General features: G+C 40.0%; 1 protein-coding gene across 1 annotated transcript in view; it reads right to left on the reverse strand.

The window, feature by feature from the left end:
- Positions 1–11,589: 11,589 nt before the first annotated feature.
- FAM19A1 (family with sequence similarity 19 (chemokine (C-C motif)-like), member A1) overlaps positions 11,590–23,395 on the reverse strand; it is a 216,656-nt gene continuing 204,850 nt past the window's right edge. The window contains exons 4-5 of the mRNA XM_010016270.1: positions 17,151–17,275; positions 11,590–12,457 (exon numbers count right to left, since the gene is read on the reverse strand). Coding sequence (XP_010014572.1) covers positions 12,440–12,457; positions 17,151–17,275 — 143 coding nt within the window. The 3' untranslated portion in view covers positions 11,590–12,439. The remainder of the gene's footprint in view (positions 12,458–17,150; positions 17,276–23,395) is intronic.

Below are 23,395 nucleotides of genomic sequence, written 5' to 3' on the forward strand. Positions count from 1 at the left end.
TTATTGAGCAGGTAGGAAAAAAACCCAAGTGTATATCTGGGCCCAAATCTCCAGAGATCTACCAGCACATCTGGATTTCTCTAGTGGTGATAACTTATGTGTCAAATGAAGAAACTAGAAGAAAACCAGCAGTTTCTGGTATAAACAAGGAAATTTTGGTTGTTTAGTACTTATCTTGACAGGGGCATGTATCTCTGTCATGCTTCAAACATGCACCAAGAGAAGTCACTCCTGTTCCTTATTTCCCCCCTCTGACTGTCTCTGGTCACTATTAATCATTAGGCAATTACATTCTTAAAGATAAATCACCACAAGTTTCTCTTCTGTAAACAGAGAAACAGCTTTTCTTTGTAAAGATTGATTTAGTTGCCCTGCAATTTCCTCTTTAATTAAACAGGATCGGTCTGACAAATGTGGGGTTTTAAGCACTTTGTTTCTAGCTTGATTTTCTTCTCCTAGGGATATATGAAGGCTGGACTTGTTTTTCATGGCATTGAGAGGGTAGCTTGGTTAATACCAGTCCCTTTGTCCTTGAGTATTGATTAGTGTCAGCTACATCAGATAATTTCATATAAGGGAACTGCCAAAGTGGTTTTCCACCATCCTTTGTAGCCCTCAGCTGGAACAAAATGAGTTTCAGACTATTCTGAGCCAGATGTATTTTGTCCAGAGATGGGACATCTTTGTTCGACTTTCTCCTGAGCTGCATCGGGCCCTACTCAAAGGGATGGAAACTTTGTTGGTCCATATCACAGATCCGCATTTTGAGGAAGTAAAAAATATGCTCCATGGCTGCATCTTTGTCAGGAAGGTAAAGGGTGTCCTGAGATGGGGAATATGTTGAGAAATTTGCAGGCACAAACCTAAGGATTATCCTCAGATGGATTTGGGGCTTGTAGGTTAAAACTAATATATCCTCAGACACAACACCAAGTTGAGGGCCAGGGCTGGGAACCTTCCATTTGGAGGGAAGAAGTATGAGGGTGACATGGCCATGGGTGGAGGACTATCAGGAGCAGTGGGCAAGAAGTTATGGGATAGCATGTGCCATTAAGGCAGTGTTGTGCTCCTGGTGCCCACTGTAGTGCTAAAAAGGAGGCGTGCCCTTCTACATTGATTATTGTCTTATCTCAAAACAGTCATCAAGGTGAAGTTATATGGTCTGGGAAAACAGTAGACTGTCACATTTTTATTGGCTTTCACATAAATGTTCCCTGACACTGGAGCCATCTGCAGATTCAGTCCTGCCACTCCTTTTATTCATGCCTCTGTTTAAATGATTTCTTGAAAGGAGTAATCTAAAACATCTTTTATCCTTTTTCAACCTCTTCCTTTGCATCCACCTGGGAATATCACAGAACACCCAATAAACAATTAACACTCAACCTTCTTGTATATTTAGCACCATTATGACACCAACAAGACAAAGGTGTTGCGTTCCTGATGCTAGTTCCTGAAATGGTAACAAGAGTAGGGATTTTTTCTGGGAGATATTTTCTTAAATTTTCTTTCTGGGCTTTTAAAACGATCCTATCTAGCTGTTGTGACCTGAGATAACCCTGCCTTGCATTGAAAGCTGCTTGTCTTTTGTTATTAGCTCTGTTCCACAGTTAACAGTTTGAAATGTCCTACCGGTTCATATTAATCCCATTTGACATTTGGGCTGTGGTTGTAAGGTGTGCCAGAATACTTCCTTATTCACAGATTTACATGGAACAAAGGGTATTTTGGGGTTTGGCAGAAAAAAGTGATAAAGATGTAGGCTGTGGCCTCCCAGATGTCTTTTGCCCCTTTGAAACACAAAAGCCAAAATGTGCATAAATGTACTGCACACACATGGTCTCATGTGCAATGGGATAGGATGGATGTCAGTGCTGACCGGCACATCTATGGCATCACTGCCTTCCAGATGCAGCTCTGGTCTGCAAAACGTTATTGTCCAACCCGCTTTTAGTGCCTTCCTGCAAGGACTTCAGGTCTACCAACATATGAGTGCACTACCTAATCTCTGCAGATAATCTTTGACAGTGAGGTGGTGATAACCTCCAGGTGTGGTAACATCATCTCCTGGCACAGTGGGATATGGAGGATGTCTGACCAGAGTAACACTGACAAAAATGACTCTTATCTTCCCAGGGGTTCAATCTCTCTGCATGGAAGCGAAGGTGAAGAGGTGACACAGCAGGAGCTATCAGGCTGTGCAGGAATTTAGCAGGCTGTGGAGAGCTGGCCTTCAACACTGTGGCAGATAGAGCTGAAAGGGAGCGTCACCCATCTCTTTGAGGCTTTCCTTGCTGCTTACCCTGCTGAAACATCTTCTCCCTCAGGCTAAGTGGTTCATGGCTCTCGGCTCATTGCTGTTGCAAGACATTTATGTTTCATGGCAGATGGAATGTTGCACAACTTGTTCTTTTATTCTTTTTTTTTAACTAAGGTAAATCAGCAGGCAGTGGTTCGGTCTTGGGTTGAGATTTCAGCATTATCCCACATTTCTTTAAAGCAAATGAAAGGAAAAAAAAAAGAGGGGGAGCTTAGGAGAAAAATATTTTCATTCTCACAAGATTTGTTATGCTTGTAGTATATTTGGGACATATATTGTGAAGGCAAAAATACGATGACACAAGTGCCTTCAGAAAACCATTAGAATACAAAATAATGAGTGAACTCTACAATGCCTGAAAATGCACTGACTTTAAGCTAAGCTGCATGGAATTTGACCTTGGCACAAATGATGGTATTTCTCCACTTCCTCTCTGACCTGTGCCTTTTCAGACAATTTCTAGATTTAATTTACAATGCATTTCCATATACAGAGGAAAAGTGCTACAACTTTATCTGTCCATGGAGTCCCAGCAGTCTAAGCTTGCCAGATGTTCCTTACTCATTTAAACAGTGCATTGAGCTTTGCTTAGTGTGATAATTTTGAAAAGCAAAAAGTATGGGGACACATAATGAAAAGTTAGAGGTAGAGTCTGTAAGGGTAAAATGTTTCAAGGATGTTTGCCATGTGTCCAGCTGCATTAGCATAACTGTGGGTATTAATGTCGTGCAAACACCTACAGGTCACTCTGAGCATAAACTATGTTTTGATTTCTTTTCTTAAGGCCAGAAACCTGATCAATAACCTTCATTTAAAAACAAGACCTCACTGCAGGGATGTCTTTATTTGATTCAAAGCCTTCTGATTACCAGATTGGGTTTACTGCAGCAGTGAGTGTAACTGGTTCTGTGGTGAGAAGGTTGTCACCCATTGTACCAACCCATAGCAGGGCTGGTGGGAACCGCTGCCCTGACCACCAGCATTACCTCTGAGCATCAAGCTGCCAGACTTATTGCTGGGTTACAAAATATAGCTTGCAAATGAGGGAGTATGTGAAGAACAGTTTACGCAGACATGCCTTCCTACCCCTTTGAGCAGGAACAACTGACGTTGTTCTCCAGGGACTGACTCCTTCTTGTAGCATTCTGGTTTTCACTCTATCTGTGTACAGCTCTTGATCTCTACAGTAGCCCAGGCCAGGCATCACCCTAGAAGCAGCTTAAATGCAGTGCTATTGCCAGGAGCTCTGTAAGGGACTTTAATGAGTGTCAGGATCTGGAGCGGAGGTACAGGGAGTTGTAGTATCTACATGTTGAGAAGCAATCACAGACGAGGTTTCACCTGCTTTCCTCATCAGAGAGACTAGAGATGCCCAGAGCTCCTCAGTTTCATCAGTGAGTGGATGTGTGGTCCTTAGTTGCCAGCTGGGGTTAAACCACTACAATGCTGTACCTTGCTTCAAAACAGACCATACAAGCAAGCCTAGAGCTGGGCAATGAACGGAAGGAGAGTTTTTGAAGGTAAGAGCATTGACAACCCCTGGCCAGCCTCTTGAGAAAGTACAAGCCCAGTTCACAGACCAAAAAAATCATCTTTTTCACCAGTTGAAAGAAAAACCCAGAGTTCATGTTTGCTAATGAAGTTGAAATCTAAGAATCCACGTAGTTACATGAGCATTTTTCCCTTAAGAAAACATCAGGTATCTTTATTGGCATTCAAGTTTCTTAGAGTTTAAAATACTTTCACCTTTTCTCTGATAACGGGCTGAAATAGTAAAAATATCTCAATCTTATTCAACTTCGCAGTAAATTATTTTTGCTATATATTTACAGCAAGGTCAATTTTTTCTCCCTGAATTTCGTTGCATATAATTCATTTGAATGCGGTGGCTTCTATGTCATCTTTAATCTTCTAAATGCATCTTATGTCCAAATTATAAATCCTAGAAAGGAATGACCTATAATGAATTCTTAACTACAACTTTATGGCAGAACAAATACACTTCTCTAATATGCAAACTGTTAAATGTTTTCTTATCATACTAAAAGTGTGAATTAAATTATAATATGATGAAAAAAGCAGCAGTTTGCAGTAATTCCAAATGTGGCAAATCTTCAGTAGTGCATAAAATTACTCAGTGAACTGTGGAAAACATCAGAGCAATTCTAGCCTTAAAGCTTTTCTTCCAACAACCAAAAAGTGCCAAAAACAAGCAAGCATAGCTAAGCATTTCATCTTGGAAGCAGCTTATTGAATTAATAAGACAAGTCAATTAATGTAATGCTCTGTTGCTTCAGGATAAAACATGAAAAGGAAAAATATGGAGCTGTTTACTGTAGTGAGATCAAGCAACCATGAAGTTTGTAAAGCTGAAGTTACTCAGTTCTCTAAATCCTAAGGAAATTATCAACATGGCCATAGTGTATGTTCATTTTATACATAAGTAATCTGTGAGATGTGGATCTTCTGCTGTCCGGACACTGGTTTTAATATCAATTTGCTCCTGTTATGAGTCTATTTTGCCTCTGTACTGCATAAACTTGAAACTGAATAGCTGCTGTTGTTCACACTGGTGGATAATGGGTTATGTTTGATGGGCTCACCTGTGTCCCAGGGCATCTTAGTGCTAACAGGTGAGGAAAGTTACCACTGAGGTGTGCTGGGTATTTCACATGTGTACTGTTTTACGCTCAGTTTAGCCTTTGCCTTGAAGAGCAGTGAAGAAAATCGTGATCTGCAGGTAGAAACTGACTGTGTTTCAGCAGAACAGCCTGTGGTTAAGGTTTCGATAAATTGAAAGTTAAGGTTGGTAATCTTTGCTTTCAGGTCATTTCTTCAGTTTTCATTTAACTTAATGCTAGGCTTGTATGTGCTCTGAAATACAGGTTCTAGATGTCTGTGAAAAAGTGTCCTAGAAGGATGGAGTCAATTAGTGAGGAACAACTGGTTTTCCTATATAATAGATTGTATCTTCCGAGAAATTTTCATTATGCAAACTTTGAGTTTGATTCAAAAAAATAATAATAATCCTGATCAAGAATTTTACCTGTTGTGAACTGCCATGTTTCAAGTCTTCTATCCAAACCACTGCCTTTAATTATAAGGAACTAATTAGATTAGTTTAAACAGGGCAGCTGTGGGTTAATGAAGAGTAGAGAAAGAAATTGGCTGTTGGTAGAGGGGAGTGCCTCAATTATTCAGGCATAAGATGATTTTCATAGCATTTGTGGAGTTGAGTTTCACAGCAATTTGTGAAGAAAAAGTCTCTCATAGGTATTTGTCTCAAATTCTGACAGCAACACATTGACCAGGTCTACTCACTTCATGTGCTGTGGTTGACTTTTGGGACTCTTTTATAAGCACTGAGGGTTTGAATGGTATAGTTACAGGAGGTGCTTCAAGGTGAAATTACTGTAGTCTCCAGGTAGATGTGTGGTGTATATTAAGAGAGAAGAGCATGGACTAGAAATCAAAGACAATTATATGCTAAAACATTTTTGAAGTTTTGGGCTGCTCTTCCTTATTTTGCCCCCAGATCTTGAACAGCACTGACTGTAAGAAATCCTGTTATCCTTCTTTCACAGCTTTATTCTGTGATAAAGGGATGTATTGTGATCCCATCAGAAGTATTTTTTGTAGGTTGCTGCTAGAGGCACAGCTGAGATGCTATTCTTGAGAAGAGTTTTCTGAAGCAGAGGAAGGACAGAGAGATCATTGTCTTCAGCTGGTAGCATTTCCTAACTGTTTCTCTGCCTGACATTGGTGTCTGTGAGACACTAGTAGGGTTTTAGGGACTTGGTGTCAGATTTGTAAAAACTATGGGCCACTTTACATGAGATACCATACAAGCTCTACAAGTCTAGATAGTAGAGTCCTTCAGAAAAGAAATGGAACTGAAAGAACATTGGGGAAAAAAGTGCCCAGAAAGAAACCTAACATGTCCATGCTTACATCCCATATTGTGGATTTAGGAGCTATTTGACCTGTTCTGCATTCTGCATTTCAAGTCTGATCAAATCAATAGCGATAAATTTTCCTCTTGCAGAGGCATAAACTAATGGCAAGCCCCCAGTAGTCCGTGTGCTAACTTCTTGGTTCTGGTCAAGATATACAAGACTGTAGGAGAAGCAACAAACAGGACAGGTTCAGTGAAGGCAAGGAGCTGACAATTAGCTCCTCTGCTGCAAATCAAGCATCAGTAGCATATGCTTTATACACTAGGGCACACCTGAGACAGACCCTGCAGCCTTGAGCTGTGGATTGCTGTTGTGGGCAGTGAAATATGGGGAGCTGGTGGCGTAGCAGCTGTAGTGAGGTTGGGATCTCACCTTCCAAAGTACACAGGAAAAAGGAAAAGAAAGATCATTACATAAATCACAGCTGTTGGGGGGGACAGCTCCCTGAATTGGGTCTTGATGGCATAGCTGCTTTTCTCTGTCTGTGGAGCAGTAGTGGTGATAAAACACTAAGAGAGATGGATGAAAATAATTAAGTGGTGTGAAAGAGAGGGGATGAGATGAAATGAAAATGAAATGAAATAGAAAATGAAGAGGAATGGCAGGTGGGAGGAAGAAATTACGTATTCTCCTGAGCAATACTTTAGGTTATAGGTAGTTTGTTTCAAATCTGGGTGGGTCTCTAACCATCATTTCTAACTGAATCAAAAACAGCCACCTGAAGAAGCAAGCAGAGCAGATACTATGGAAGTGGGTTAGTAACTTGATGCTCAAAGACGTATGTTGTTTCTGGTCATACAAATTCAACCATATTGCCTCATGATAAGAAGATAAAAATAAGCTGACAATGAGTCTTGGGTGAAAAGACATCATACCCAAGCCTGTCATGTGGGCAAGACCTCTGCATATTTCTGAGCTGCACTCAGGAATTAGAGGTACTTGTGAAGCAACAGCAAAAAGTTTTACCAAAGATCTGCCAAGCATTCCCACAGATGACTATTTGTCAAAAATAAAGTGGAGGGGGGTGTTATTTCCCCATGACTTAGTTACCCTGTGTGGTAACCTCTCCCCTGGCAGCGGTGCTCACATTTTTTGTTTGAGGACAAGTTATTTGTGCTTCTTGTTGGCTGGTTCAGGCACTTCCTGTTGCAAGGGAATGTGTGCTTTCTATGCTCAAAGTCAGCTTTTACATGAAAATCATGCTATCTGATAGGCATCTCTGAGAAATCGTGATCTCCAAAAGGAGGACTGTTGGCTACATTTGTTTCTCAGTCCACCACAGTTAAGAACAGCCGTTTCTGTGCTTTTTTTTCATGCCTCTTTCTGATCTGAAAGGCTCAAAGCAACTTCTATTAAGAAGCCATGAAACCAGACTCGGGCAAGACTGTGCCACTGTGTCCCTGTGGGAGCAGAAGATATTGGAGTAAGTCTAGTAGTGGTCTTCCACGCATTAGTGGTTTGAAAATCCCAGCTGAAGGGAGGTGAGTAAGCTCTGAGCAGCTGGTTCTTGCCGATGATTGTCCACACTTGACTGCAGGCACCCTAATTCTGTTCTCTGTGACTTGAGCTAAAAGCCAGGGTCTGCAGTCAATGAAATCTTACTGATGTGAACTGTAGATGAACCATCTACAGCGATGACCTAAAATCCAGGAGTCCTCAGTTCTACTGCTGGCTCGCTGCAGTTCATTAGGATAACCTTAGACAGGTCTCAAGTCTTATGAGTCTTACTTTCCTACCTGCAAAGTAGAAAAGTCAGTTTCTTTTCCTCAGAGTGGCATAGTTTTATAAAGTACAAATATTTGTGAAGTTAAGTGTTTTGACTCTGTGAGCATTTCAGAGAAGAAACCATAAATATATGTCAGGCTTATGATCTGACTTCAAACCGGTGGACCAGAAAAATTGTTGACAGCCTTAAACCAACTGCCCCGTACACACATCTCCTTCTGTCTACCTGCAAGATTATTTGTGGAATGTGTTTTTATTTTTCTCTGACAAAAAAATAGACTACCAAGCAAAGAAGCATGACCCATTTCTTTGTCAGGCAAGCTCTAAACCCTGCTTACTGGGATGCGACTGAGGTATTGATAAAAGAGAAGCTCATTTTAGACCACAATATTCAACCTGCCACTGAAGAAGAAAAAAAGACTGCTACCTTCAGATGAAATGGATGTGCTTTCCAAAACAAGGTATGTTTATCTCCACAATTTCTCTATGATCTGTAATTATACTTGGACCATACAGCAGAAAGGAAAAATAGCAAATGAGGAGAGTTAGGAACATAACTAATAATTTATGGTAATATAGTGTACCACTTAAAATATCTGTGAACTCTGTAAATCACCGATCAATAGGTCTGATAAGAGCATCACTCATCAGTTACTGTATCACCTTCAGAGTCCTTTCTCTGTGTAATGCCAATTTTGGGTTCACATCATGCTATTCATAATTGTTGGCCATAGAAGTGGACTTTCTCCATGGGTTTCCGTATATTTCTTCATATATAGCATGTATGATATTCAAAGCAATATTAAGTTATACCACACTGAGCTCTTTATTACCAGAGATTTGTGGACAGAAGCACATAATCTGGATTTTCTGAATCAATAGGCAGATGGTAGATACTTTTTTCTTTTCAGTATTTTTTCCAACTTAAACATTTCAGATTTACATAACTTGCTTTTTCACACATCTGAAGAAGAAACATTGACAGAAATCTAAATTTATCCTGGATGCATTTACAACAATTTTTCTTTTTTCCCTGACATGTCTCTGTCTAGACTTCTGCCAAAAAGCAAGGACTTTTAACTTTCTCTTCTGTGGATGTAAATACCTTTAAACATTGTGCAGAGAGTGGCATGACTGTCGCTTTCTCATGAGGATGTGGGACCCGTTACTCCACCACTTAAATGCATTGTGTTTCCGTTGGCCAAGGTAAGCAGCTCTGCCATCTTCCTGCTACACACTGTTACTGAGCATCTCACTGAAATACATGATCATCGTGACTCCAAACTGGTTGGGTTTTTTACTATTGTTTTCAATTTGGTTCACTGGAGCTGCATCCGGCTCTCGATTTGACTTCACGTTTTATTAGTCATTATTTTTGCAAAGGCCTTAATTCCCCTCTAAAACATTTTAATTAACACAGCAATTTCCCAGTGCCACACTTCATGAGCAGATTTTGCAGCATCTTCAAAGACACGCGGATGTTTACTTGGTGTGGTGATATTTGAGGCTGCCTACTGGCAAAGAAAAATTCATAAACATCTCTAAGAAACTTTGCTGTGGTAATGACAACATTTCCTTCTTATGTTTTAGCAAGTCTAATATTTCCCAATCTCAACAGGCATGTTTCATAGACACAGGCAAAAGCATTGTTATCTACTGAGTCTGAGCCATGTTAGACACACTGCTGTGGGGAAAGTAACTCTCAGTGGTGATACCTCAGGCTTTGGCAAAGGGCACAAGAGGCCATTGGTTAGTTTGCTGTGTGGGGTTATCAGTAGGCTTGGAAGAAGGAAACCAACGTTCAATTTCTGCTCAACTTTCCATACCATCCAATGTGATTTTGAGTGGCCATTTAGCTTTGTGTGCCACAGGTCCTGCTGTTAAAGGGATGATAATGTATCCTGGCTTTTAATCAACTTATTGCCTAGTGGCAGAATCTATCTCCCAGTGCACCAAGGGCTTCCTAGGTCCTAGAAGGTCCTGGTTTTTTTAAAGTGCTGTTGTAGTAAAATGAAGAATTGCTAAGGATTTATTCTGGAGGTGCTTCTCCTTACTTGTGGTAGGTGAGCCTGGAGCTAGTCTGAGATCTCATTCTGGAATCACATCTATCTAAGGGTAACCAGGCAGGTAGTGGTCCTCTCCACATTGAGATGATGGGACCAAGGACACATGGTCATGGCAGACCATATGTAAAACATAGACTAGGGGTCAGGTATCTTCTGTGGTTTAGTCAGGAGGCTGTGGCCAGAAAATACATGTCCTTCTTGTTGGGCTGTGGGTGAGGCTGGTCTCTATGTGCTAGGATCCATAACATGCTCCTATTCAGTCTTTCCATGCACAGAAGAAAACCAAGTTTCTTCCTTGAACACTTTTCACTCTCATATTTTTTGAAAGGGAAATAGTAGAGGTACTTGGAAATAGCATATCCTTTTCCAGTGTGAGCATCAGCCAATGACCAGCACGGAGAGCTGGCATGGATTATGGCGTGACACATCATGTCGCTGCTTTAATATACAGTGTAATTACAGTGACAAATTTCTGCCTCTTGAACCATAAGGGACTGAAGTGGTTGCCCTGAAGGAGAAAGAAAGTTAGCGTGAGAATTTTGACCAACTCTAGATTGGGAAATGCAGCACTTCCTCTGCACTGGATTAAAAGTGATCAGCATGGCCAAAGGGGTCCTGTGAGAGACAGGTAAGCAGGCTGAAAGGGAATTGGAAATATTAAAGAAATTAAGCTGTACAGGGTAGAACACGTTTTACAGTTCCTTATTCCTTTTTGATTCAGTAGCATTAGGCACACTGAAAGGTAGATTGTGCAGACTTATGCGTGACAGCAGGATATTTTTCCACGTGAATAAACACCCTGAAATTAATTGGACTGCTTGCAAAAGTGCCTGGGAATGTGAACTTGGCTTGCCCATGTCAGCCCTCAGATGTGATCTTTCTTCAGCAATGCAAGAGCCAGGCTGCGTGGTGAACAGCAACAGCTTAGCTAGACATGTGAATTCAAACCGCTCGCAGTGAGTAGATCAATGTCTCTGTGGATGCATCCTTGCTGAAGAGCATCTCAACTCAGCTGAATTCACCTTAGTAAGAAACAGATTAAAATTAATCTGAAAGAAACTATTCCTGAAATTAAGACAGGGCTTAGACACAGTTTGCTTACTGCAAACTGTTGTGCATTTGCTGTGCCATGGAATTGCCCATGCGTATACTTTTAGCTGGTGGCAGATGCTCTCAATGCAAATTAGCCTGGCCTGCAACAAGGGAAGCTTAAATTTAGGGTTTTCTCCCACCTGTGCTGTGGGATAGACGCACACAACCAGGCACTCCGTTGCGTGCGGGTGTGCCTGAGCATTTGAGGTGTCCACAGAGGCATTTATTTAACCTGAAAACTTGTTCACCAGTTGCAAGTGGGCTTGTAAAAAACCAAACCATATGTAAAAACCCTCTCCCATGTTGGTCTGGAAAGAAATAGCTTTGTTGTTGTTTCAAAGAATTAGTGAGCCAACAACGCAAAGCTTTGGAGTTGGTTACTGGGTTTTTACTGTAGTCTCTATGAGCTATACAAAGTCTGAAGACATTGTACGTACAGTACACCTTTAATAAGAAGGGAGCTCACAGTCTACCAAACTCTGCCAAATAATAAATAAACCTTTAATACATACTGTACTTCACTCAGTAGCTGTCCATCTCTTCTTCATGGAATATCTAACAGCTCTAAAAATATTTTCTTGGAAGAGGATAGAATTATCATTGTTATATATCAATCAAGTATGGTTAATGAAGCAAAGCCAGCATGCTAGTATTGCACAAGGGGAAAAGCCTCCAGAACACAAAGTGGAACAACAAATGCCCTCAACATTCTGCCAAAGGGAACAGGAAGCTCTGGATGCCACATCGGTAGGATTCGTGTAGCTCTTAGGCATCCTTGTACCGCAGCAGGTTTGCTTTGCCTCTTCACTGCCACATTTCTCTCTGAAACACGTAGGGATCTTCCAGACCATTACAAAAAAGAAGAAAAAAATTTACAGCAGCTGCAGCAAAGTGTGGTACTATTCAATTTCTTGAAGAGTGAGGCTTTTATTTCAAAATATCATATATTAATATATATATATTTCTATATATATACTTTAACTGGTATAAAGTAAATTGTAGATCCAAACTTAGACTGCTGTTTGTACTTCGCAATCTCAGAAACTTTACCAAAGGAACCATTTTCTTCCTTTTTATTTTCAGCTGTCAAAAATCAGGGGCATTATTTCCACCGAATACTTGCTTTCACACAATAAAGCCACTGTTGTTATCTGGTAAACAGTCAAAGTGCAAATAAGAAATCCATTTGGCTTGTAAATGCTGAGATGGTTTTAAACTTTCAATACTTTGTCCTCATAAATCAGCAGGGCTTTCACTGTCTCCTTGCAGATGGCGCTCTGTTAGGTCCTTGGGTGGATCTGCAGTAAGAAAGTGCAAAAGCATCAGTATATAAAATATGAGAAGAAAGACAGACTGAGGCTTCATAGCATTTTGTCCTGCTCATGATACAGCCGAGTTTAAATCACAATATTTGGGGGAGAAGGGTCTTTCTCTGGGGCTGCAGGGATTTAAGGATGTACAAGAGGCAGACCCTGAGCAAGCTCCTGCCCGTGCCTTGGGAGATGCTGGATGTGCATTGATCACTTGGGCTGGTGGCGCAGGACAGCTTTGGGCATGGGGCCATGCTCGCCCCAGCCTTCCACTCTCCCCTTCTCAGAGTGATGCTAGTAGCTTCTGCTAGACAAAGACATGTAGATGGATCCATCTTTCAGGTTCATTTGGATCCCCACCAACCCACTCACCCAAAGAAGGGCAGGATAGGGAATGACTAGCTATGTAACAGACCAGAAAGTCTGACTGACTTCGTCTACTCACCTTGGGTGAGATAACACGGCTGCAACAGACCATAAAACCATCGCTCTTTATGACTAACACCACAACTGATCTGAGCGAGCACGCTAATGGCTTGAAGAGGAAACACCACCGCCCAGACGGTTTTTAAGGATGCTGAAATAAGAACTGACCAGCAGCAAAAATAGCTCTCTAGAGGAGAGGCTTTTGTTTCTTTCCTGAACTGATAAACAAGATGAATGGCACAAGGGGTTCAATTCTTTGCTAGACAACTAGGTCAGCAACGAAACTCAAATTGACTTGAATATGAGCAGGCTCAGGCATTAAATCAGGGCTACAAATTATTAGCTAAGCATGGGTGATATGCTGAAATGTAGTCTCATGGCAAGAGATATTTACTATCACCTTGTGCTCTACTGCTTTGAACAGACAACTTTCTTAATTACAGAGACTGTTATCACAAAATAGAGGGGTTTCTTTAGCACTCTAAAGAAAAAAGTCTGGAAATCACTTGACATATTAACGTAGTTGTACAGCTTAAAACCATAAAATAAGACTCTGGGTTCATTTACCATTTCCTTCCTTACCCCATTTCCCATGTTCTGCTCTCCTGGTTTGCCACCGACAAGTGACCCTGATGCGTTTTCTCTCTCAGGGATGAATACCTCTCTTTCTTGTTTGTACACTGCCTCAGGTGTTGGTGTGGTTGGTGTAGGAGTATGGAATGACAAGGGACCACGGGGTCATGAACACCGCAGCTGCTGTTTGCTGCAGCATGAGATGAGCAATGGCTGCTAAGAAATGTGATGCTCGGGTCTCTCGGGGCACCCTAAAATGGCCTGCATTTCTATGATGGCAAAATGCATGGTGAACCAAGTGTTACTCTGGGAACTGGAGGTGTGGGTGGGCTGTAATGGAGGGCACAGGCTGTGAAACTGGAGAGATGCTCTGAGCTGACCTGCTCTGCCAATCCCCAAGTGCAGAAAAACAGATTGTTGAAGTATTTAGAGGTGTTGTTAGTGTGGATTACATAAAAAGGGCATTTTTGCAGAAACCAAAGCAACACCAAGAGCTTGTGAGTGACTCCCTCGGTCAGATGAGAAGTGGCAAAACATGGGATGCACGAAGAGCCATGTTTTCATGGTTTTTAACACCTCTAGTTCTTACAGGTATTTAAGTGCCTTTGTGGTCACCATCTCCCAGCATCCAGACTGAGACTGTGCTCTCATTTCCCCTGGTGCTGCCAGTTGCTGAAATGTAGACCTCCAGCCAGGTCCTACTACAGCTCCAAGAGCCCCACATTTTTAAGGCAAGCATTGAAACTTACGTTCTTTAAAAAAAAAAGGAAAAAAAAAAAGAACCCACAACATTGAAACTGCTCCAAAAATTGAATTACAAAATGATTTCTTTCCAGAGTTTGTCACCTGCTCTGACCATTAATAGAAAACAAATTGATTTACAGAGGCTGTGAGCTTTATATCTTTGGGTTTAACAACTTAATTAGTGAGCTATGCTAAAGGACTAAACACAGGAAGAAATGTATAAAAAGTAAGGAATGGAGGACGTGCTGGCAAAAAGCCTTTACTGCATCTGTTGTCCACCTTCTTGTGATACTAAGCACTATTACATCTAACAACCAACCAAGAAGTGATAAATTACACTGTAAAATTACATATATTGTGAATATTCATGTATTTATATGTGTGTGTATATATATATATATATATATATATACAGAGATGCTTATATGTGCTTTGCTGTGAGTCTTGGAGAATATACTAATAGTTATTTTAATCCTGCGAGTCATAAACACGAATGTTTTCCCTGTCAGGACAAGAGCAGCTGCCTAATGTCCGTGTATTTAGTGTGAGGAAAAGCCTTCATTAAAACGGTTTACAGCCCATGGTGACTTGCTCTAGCTTTTTGGCTAATCACCACAGTTAGGATGTTGACTTATTTGTCCTGTTTCTTCTGCTTTCTTAACTTCCTTAACTACATAAATTAGACACACATGGCCCAATCTTGCAGCCTGGATTGGGGTCAGTACAGATTATAGTGTAATCTCTTTCTCTGATGCCATCTGAAATGACAAAACAAAGAAAAACAAACGCCTGTTTCAGGATCTGATTGCTTCTAGTATTTTATATTTATGTTGCCAGACTTGATGCAGCAGTTTGGATTCAAGCAAAGTTTCAGGGATTATGGAGTAGATTTTTTGCTTGGAAAATGCAAAAGACAGTTCCTAAGCACATCATGTCACGTTGCCTTTGTCAATTGGATTCTGTAATGATATTTTAAAGCACCAAAGCAAAATTCTACTGGAAGCAGCACCATAAGGTACTCCCCTCACAAGCTAATTAAAATAACTCCTGTGGGTAAATGAAGAAATATTTTTTTCAGTTATGAGCACTCACTCTGTAAGTATTTAATTTAAATGAAATACAATGATGCATACTGAATAGATTGGACCGTACATCTGCATATTAATGAAGCCGCTACATTTCTAGCAATCGCTTCTAGATGCAGGCTATCGCCTAAAACTAGTTTATATGATGAGGGTTGGGGGAGTTAAGAGCAGGACAATTTCACAAGAAAAAAGCAAATGCAATTCCTAAATTATATAATTTGCAGACAGACTGCAGCAGTACCAAATTATTGTAATTTAACAAAAGTATAACACACTTCATGTTGCTTATTGCTTCTTTAATATCACTTTCTTCCATTTTAATTCCCAGATCCAGTGAGAAAGATGGTGCCTCAGTGAAAAGGACATACAGTAAGTTTTTGGGGGTTTTATGGTTTTGTTTTTTACTTGCACTGTAAGGCATGTACATTAGGGCACAGTCTTGCAGTGGTGTTTCACTGTGGACAGATTAGTTGTGAGCATAGAGTGGTTTGCAGCAACAAAGATGCTGCAGGAAGAAATTCATGTGTGAGTCAAGGAATCACAGTGCCCTGTATACTTTCTCCTTTGCTCTGGGAGATGACAAAGAGACAACATGCATCCTGTTTTCAGGGGCCACTTACTGCCTTCTGCAGAGAAAACCTCCTAAATTAGTATGTATCCTAGTAATTAAATATGTTGGTGAGATCAGCCATGCCAGAAGGCACTGCTCAAGAAAGTTGCAATAGAAATCATTCATTCTGGGTTAAATCATACAGTGAGAAAGAATTCAGATTGCATGAGGATTAGTTGAGGTAGAATCTCCTCTTTCAACAAAAGGCCTAGAAGACATGAAAAATTGCTAGAGTTAGGACTGCAGAAAAAGGAAGAAGTCAGGAAATCACAATACTGAGCTTCACATTCCTCTGATTAGCAGCCGGTTATTGAATATGTAAAATTTCTTAAAGACAGAAACATTTCTTGGTTTAATTCTTTTTTTAATTTCAAAAGTTATTTTCCACGTCACTGAAAAACAAAATTTATTAATTCATAAAAAAATATTTTGAGTTGACCACCATGTAATTTTCCTAGGAAAAAAAATAATTGTGGTATGAACGTAATTTAATTACATTTGTGGAATACAGTAGGTATAGGTGGCAGTTTTACAAAAACACTTGTGAAACAATTGCACAATGCAAGAAAGAAAATGGAATCCATTTCTTAAATGTACTTTTTTTCCCAAAGGTAATCTCATAGCAGGAGATGTTTAACTGGTTGATTCACTCTCTCTATCTTTGTAGCTGTATCTCTGCATTTTCCTAGCGATGTATGGTGAAAGTTGGCATCACCAGTTGGCCTGTTTTACCCAAATCTTCAGCATCTCAAAGGTATGTCACTAACGGGCACACGGGGCTAGAGATGCTCTGCAAACCTCAAATGCAGATAGTGAGTGGAGTCCCCAGCACTGTTTGATGCTACAAAGCACCTATACAGCTGCTATTGCAGATATGGCCTGGAAAAGCCAAGGAATGGATGTAGGATCCAGCAGATCCCTTTGATCTAATATTCTTCCATTCAGCCATCAGAAAGACACTCGGAGATGTGATCCAGGATTTTTTCTGAGGTGACAATATCTGTATGAAAGTGTCCTGGTGATTCAGCAGCTTCAGCCTACTGGTTTTCAAGCCTGAACCCAGATGATGAGCCTGAATCCCTGTGAACTTTCACTAAATAATAAGTGTTGGATGACTGGGGAGGTATGCAGTTATCTGTAAGACTTTTACAGCAGACATGGTGATGAACAGATACAGGCAAGCAATCATTAGTGACTCCTTTTCCCATAACACCTCCTGGGCATAGGCAAAAAGGCGACTTACTCTGGTGGTCTTGATTTTATTGCCAGTTGCACACATCCATCCAGAATTATCAGGCAACGTCTTACATTCCTCTCCTTCTAGGCAGGGCTCCATCTCACACCACCATTTCCCAATCACTATAGAAGCTAGAAGAGAAAAGACAGTGTTCGCAACTGTGTTATAATGAGAAATCTAATTAAATAATATCTCAAGGGTCCAACACTGCATTTAAGAAGCAGAACATCCTTTCTAAACCCTTCAATTGAAATTTAGTTGCAAGGATTTCACATTTAATTACTTGTTTTGCATCTTTTATTCTCTAAGACAGTGCACTGCTTCCCACAGCTTCTGTATACATGAGATCTCATCTAGTCCCATGCTGTGACTGCAGGGAATGCACTGAAGGCACCAATATTGCTTCAGACCAGAGGACCATCCACTCTAACAGCCCATCAATCTGGCCTTTTTGGATACATACAAGAGCAAGGCAAATTGAAAGATTTTCCTTAGAATGTTCTCCATGTCTTCAGGACTTGTGGCTCAGGGTACTCCAGAATTAACAGTGCCTGCTTTGTTTTCAATACCTGCAGCTGTCTTTTTGCAGGATTTTTGGAACACAAGTAGACTTTCAGCTTTCACAGCATCCCATGGCAGGGAACATCGTAACTAGCAACAGAAGGTAAGGAAATGCTAAAAAGCAGCAGTTCAGTTTGTTCAAAGTTAATTATCAATTTTATAGAAACCATATTATCTCTAGCAGTAACTTTTCATTTCCAAATATTTAATGTTGTAAATAATGACAATGTTTGGATCTTGTTTGCATTTAATTCGCACATATGTTTACAACCTTGAGTGTACCTTAATGAAGTTTCTTGCCTGGGAATTGATATCTGTCTATATCCTTAACTGGATCTTAATGACATTTTTTGTCTAGGGATTTTGATCAAGTTTAGCCAACCTTGCAAACTGTGACTAGTTGGTGCATGAGTGGCTCTGTCTGTGGTTTGTTTTCCCTGGAAAGAATTAATTTCGTTTGCACTCATGAAGCCTAACTATCAAAGATTCTTGCACACTCACCCAAATAGAGATGCTTAATCCATTCAAATCACCCCACATAGCTGCCTCAAGCCCATAAAATATCTTTGAAACAGTAGACTACCTTGTATCACACCATTCACCCCTGGAAAATGCCCTGTCATGCATGCATTGATTTCAGGACATTTCAGAGTTTATAATTAAATTCTTGATTTATTTTTTACCTAGTTGTAATCCTTTTATGCTCACAAAATCCTAAGGAGACACCCAACGCCATATCTGCTGCAGCTGCTACTAATGTTCTTCCCCTTAATTCACAGCTACCAGCCCCCTTAACCTCTGACATATGACCAACCCGCGCTGAAAGATGAATGCACCAAACCCACAGATACTCCTAGACTAAAAAGTATGTATCACTATTCCATTTCAACATGCAAGAGGAGGCTCTGCATGGCCCAGAGAGCAGAAGACTGAAGAAAAGAGAGACCCAGCAAGGAATGAAAGAGTTTCTATAATGCTTGAACTGCATTCTTGTTCTCAGGCTAGGAGAGATGGACAATAAGTGACCATGGTTGCAAAGTTATGTATCCTCAGCATTATCTACACAGAGTTATACCCATCACACTATCTCACCAGACGTGCTGTTGTCCCAACCTAAGCAGCTGATTTTATTGCTCTGATTTTAATTTACTAGGAAAGGATTCCCTTTTGACCTAGCTCTGAAAGGAAAACTACCTTTCACAGGACTGTTCCAATTCAGCATTTTGTTTTCCAGTGAGGCCCATGAAAAAATGAACCACTGCCAACACAGTCAACAACTGTGGATTCTTCTGGCAGCCTCATGTAACTTCTCCTTAATGCTCCCCTGACTTTCTGATCCATCTTCCTTTGCTGAAGACTAACAACAAACACACAGATGCAAGCACACAGGTATGTAATACTATAAATGTATATTTCTGAATAGGACACTTAGGTACACACGCTTACACCCAAGCTAAGACTAATACCATATTCTTTAGGTAAGAATGTAACAGAAATACTTTAAATTGATGAAATGATTGCAAAGGCATGTCATGTAACCAGAAAGGAAGCTGTTTTTTAAGTAAAGCTGGTAGTTAACTCTGGGAAAATGCTTAATGTAAAGTGGGAAGTCCTGTAAAGAAGGTCAGTTATACATTCATTAATTTTCACTTTCATATCCTTTAAAGTGCAATTAAGACTTCCTTTGGAAAGGTGAGGTATTTGTTCCTCAGATAAGCTGGACAAAACAGTCCCTGCCAATTGCTGAGGTGCATGGTTATTCTGAGTGGCATAGGGTCAAGCTATTTGGTGGGCCATAATGGAGCGCATTCAAGTATAACAAATAAAAATATATATAGTGCAAAATAAACCAGAATAAGAAGCAATATTTCTGGCCAGCAAATTAACTCTAGTGGGAAGCTACTGCAATTCAGGAATCCAAGTTAGTATTTTTCAAAACAGGCCTTTGCTTGGTATATGATTATACAAGCAGACTTGCTAAATAATTGTCTCAACAGGGATATGATTTTCACCCACTGAGTTTACTTTAAACACAGGGAGAAACACCTTGTGTTTGAAAGATCCTTTAGTCTTAAAGAAGAGTTGAGTAAGTTGGAGCAAGTGAGATAAGTTTTGAATAGACTATACTAGACTAGTTCAGTTGGAGGAGCCCTATACCAGTCATCTAGCCCTCTGTGTTGTCTTTCCTATTTCTTCTCACACTTTATACCTATTTTTATCATGTAATATAACATTTCTCCATATGTACAAAACACAACAAAAAAACCCTTTACACCTGTGCTTGCAAATCAGTTTAATGATACCGTTCACATGTCCTTTTCAGAAGGGTATCATTAATGCTGCTAACAGCGGAGAAAGAGATATCTCTCTTTGATATGCATGAAAAGGCACGAGGGTTGAATCTGTGCTCTAGTAATAGATTGTGCAGTGGGCAAACTGAAAAACCATATCGTGCTAAATACTGGCCTTCGCAGCAATCATCAGAGAAGAGCATCCTCAGAATATGTGAGAAGAATCCTGTGATACGGAATCAGAAGCGACAATCAGAATTATTTACTAGTAGCAGTGCTGTAGCATTAAATAACCATAGAGAAGAACCCCATGGTGCTAGGTACTAAAACCCACGCAACTGAATGCCCTGACCTAGGGAGTTTACAATGTAAACCAGCAGTATGAGATGAATACAGACTGAGAGAAGGCATGGAGAAGCAATGCTGTTCATAGCAATTAAAATGATATAACTACTTATTGATGTTGTTAAATATAGACCATGTATTTGGATATTGACCTTGAAAAGTAATCAAATGCAAAGTCATTGCTGAACCTTAATATCAACTGATCCACATGACAATGTGCAGGTTTTAGTATATATATATTTTATACATATATATTATTTTCTATATATATGTATTATTTTTTGACACAGTGCAGTTAGAATCACAAGGTAGTATACCCAAGGTCCACTGGTGAGTACCCTTACCTGTCCCTCCCCAGTATAGCTGGTCTGGAGACAAGGCTCCTTTTATAAACAGGGAAACTAAGGCTATTTGCAGCTGAAAAGCTCCTATTTGTCTCTAATATGTAAGCAGGCAAAATCCTTTGTAAGCCTGAAGCACTACAAAGCTCACCGCGGTCTAGTCCTCAGCACCACACTGTGTGGCAGGGGCGTCCAGAGCTTAATGAAAATTATTTCCTTTGAGTCTTGTGTTTATATATTTTCTCTTCTATTAAGAGCCTTTTAATGTTTAGGACCAGTTGTCCTTCTTGGGGACTGCTCATCCTTTGAGGTCTACTGGATTTCAAAGCATTACACCTCCAGCTCTGGTTCAAAGAGGCAGAAAAAAGCTTTAAAATGAATCACAGTTTGCTGTGTTTGAGATTAGGTACACCCGTATGGGGAGGGGAAAAGCTTCCCTAGGGAATACAATGCGGCTTTTCTACATTCAGGTTATGTTGCTCTGAGATGTGGTGAAGTGGCCGTGTGAGAGAGAGAACTGTTAGAGTTAAGATGCTTTCCCTCAGGTGGTTTGCATTCAAGATCTCCCATAACCTGATAAATCTGAGCTTCTCCGTGACCCGAAGTGCTAATTCTGGATGAGAATTACAGACTCCCGTCAGTCACCAGGCTTCACAGGCCGTGAGTGCTCACATCATGCTGAATTAGACACCTGTAGCATTTTGTAGTGGTTTTCATTGTGTTCTTCTCACTGTCTGGGGAATACAGGGAACACGGAGTTTATTCATGCAAGGCTGCTTTGACTGAGACAGATATCCTCAGCTATGGGGGAAGAAAAGTATATGATAGAAAATAGCCTTGACTACTCCTGCTTCATTTTGTTTTGTGTTTTTTTAATTCCCCAGCTCCTGCTAGTGCAAATAAGGGATTGCTTATATCTGAGTTCTTTCCAAGAAAATGTCTCATTTATAAGAATATAAACCTCTATGCATGTAACTAATGGAGCTGAGGAGAAAAGCAACTTCCTTCAGAAAATTATTGGGATTTTTTTCCAGTCCAATTCACATTGGGGTTTTTTAAAATTTGTTTGCAAAGCTATAGATTTTTTTAAATCAAAATATCTAACTTTTCCTGTGTTTAGTCTGCATGGATTAACAGAGAAAAAAGCATTTGGTTGAGATGGCATTTGCTAATCATGTTTACCAGAGATAACAGTTACTACAGATAAGAGACCTGGGGATCAGATTGCATGTAAGGAAAGAGCAAGGGAATAGCTTATATTTACTAGTGTTTACACAGTTGTGTTTCATTTTAAAATGCATTTGTTGCCAAACATAAAGGCCAAAGTCTTATGTGCTTGCAGTGAACTTCCAGCTTAGACTGAATTCAGTGGGCTTCAGCCTGCAAAGTTTGTAAGAACCTTTCTATGTTGTTTTAAGGATAGTGACTGAGTTTTGACTTATTCTTGTGCCTCACTTAGAACACAAAGGTTTGTTGCATGAGGAGAGCTGGCTGGGCACGTTTCCCCCTTCAGTTTCAGTAACAAATTATTCTATTATGGGACAATAAAAATGCACTGAATGCCTTCAAATATCTACACCTAAACTGAGGTCAAATCAACATGGAAACACTAACCATTCCGTCATCTTCCTCTTGAATCAAGCAATATTTGGAAAAAACACAATCCATTTGATTAAAATTTCCCTACTTGTTGAAACTCCCAACTTGTTATGTTTCACATTTCTATCTTCACGTTTCTGCATTAAACTGAAGCTCCTCAGCCATTCGAAGCAGTGACTAACTGCCCTGTTACGGGTGATTAAGAGCACACAGGAAGAGGGTGTCTGGGAGAGAATGTGCACACACAGCCCTGAGACTCGCAGACACTTGCTTGTGTCACCTTTGCTACTCCAGTGTGTACAAAAAATGCAAAGACTTCTTTGCAAGTAGAATTCTCCTTTAACTTTTCTGCGTTTGTATTTAGGAAATGGCTTTAATGATATGACAAACTATATAGGATAATAAATACAAGGAGGTTATATTTAACAGTGTAACAGTATGACAGTACTCACAGAGTAATATATACCTTTAATTCACGTTTATGGAAGACCCTGAAATCTGAAAACAGAGCAAAGTATCATTGTGCATTTTTCAACAGTTTAGAGGGAACATACCATGGATTAAAATGTTCCAAGATCGCTTCCGGATTTGCCACTATAAAGCCACAGCAGCTATCTCTTTTTGCTTGTGAAAGAGTGCACACATTTTGTTTTTATAGAAATAGAATACAAAGGAACAGAGCTATTAGATTGTGATTCCTCCTGATCATAGGTATCATGTTACTCCAAGGAATAAGAAACAGAGTTCTTTTTCAAAACCAGTATGACACTCGTGGCAGGATGGGAAAGTTCTTTACTGTAAGTATACAGCATTCCATTTTAATCTAGTTTCCACCACAGAAGATTGATATAAATAAAATTTAAATAGAGAACACATTTCACAGATGCCAGCAGTGAAAAAGATTTTGTCAGTTTAATGAAAAGATATCAATTTTCTGTATGTTATTCAATAAATTGTGAGTCATTTTCTAAATGGATTAAAGGAAAGTTCAAACTCTCCATGAAAGACTCTTGCACTGATGGAGACTTTTGTCAACGGCAATAGCACAGAAGTAGGTAAAATCTTTCAGGTCACTTTGGTGTTTTTGGGGGTTTGTTTTTCTTTAAAAACGATA

Source organism: Nestor notabilis, unplaced genomic scaffold (assembly GCF_000696875.1).
Source record: "Nestor notabilis isolate BGI_N333 unplaced genomic scaffold, ASM69687v1 scaffold4516, whole genome shotgun sequence".
Taxonomy (NCBI): Eukaryota; Metazoa; Chordata; class Aves; order Psittaciformes; family Psittacidae; genus Nestor; species Nestor notabilis.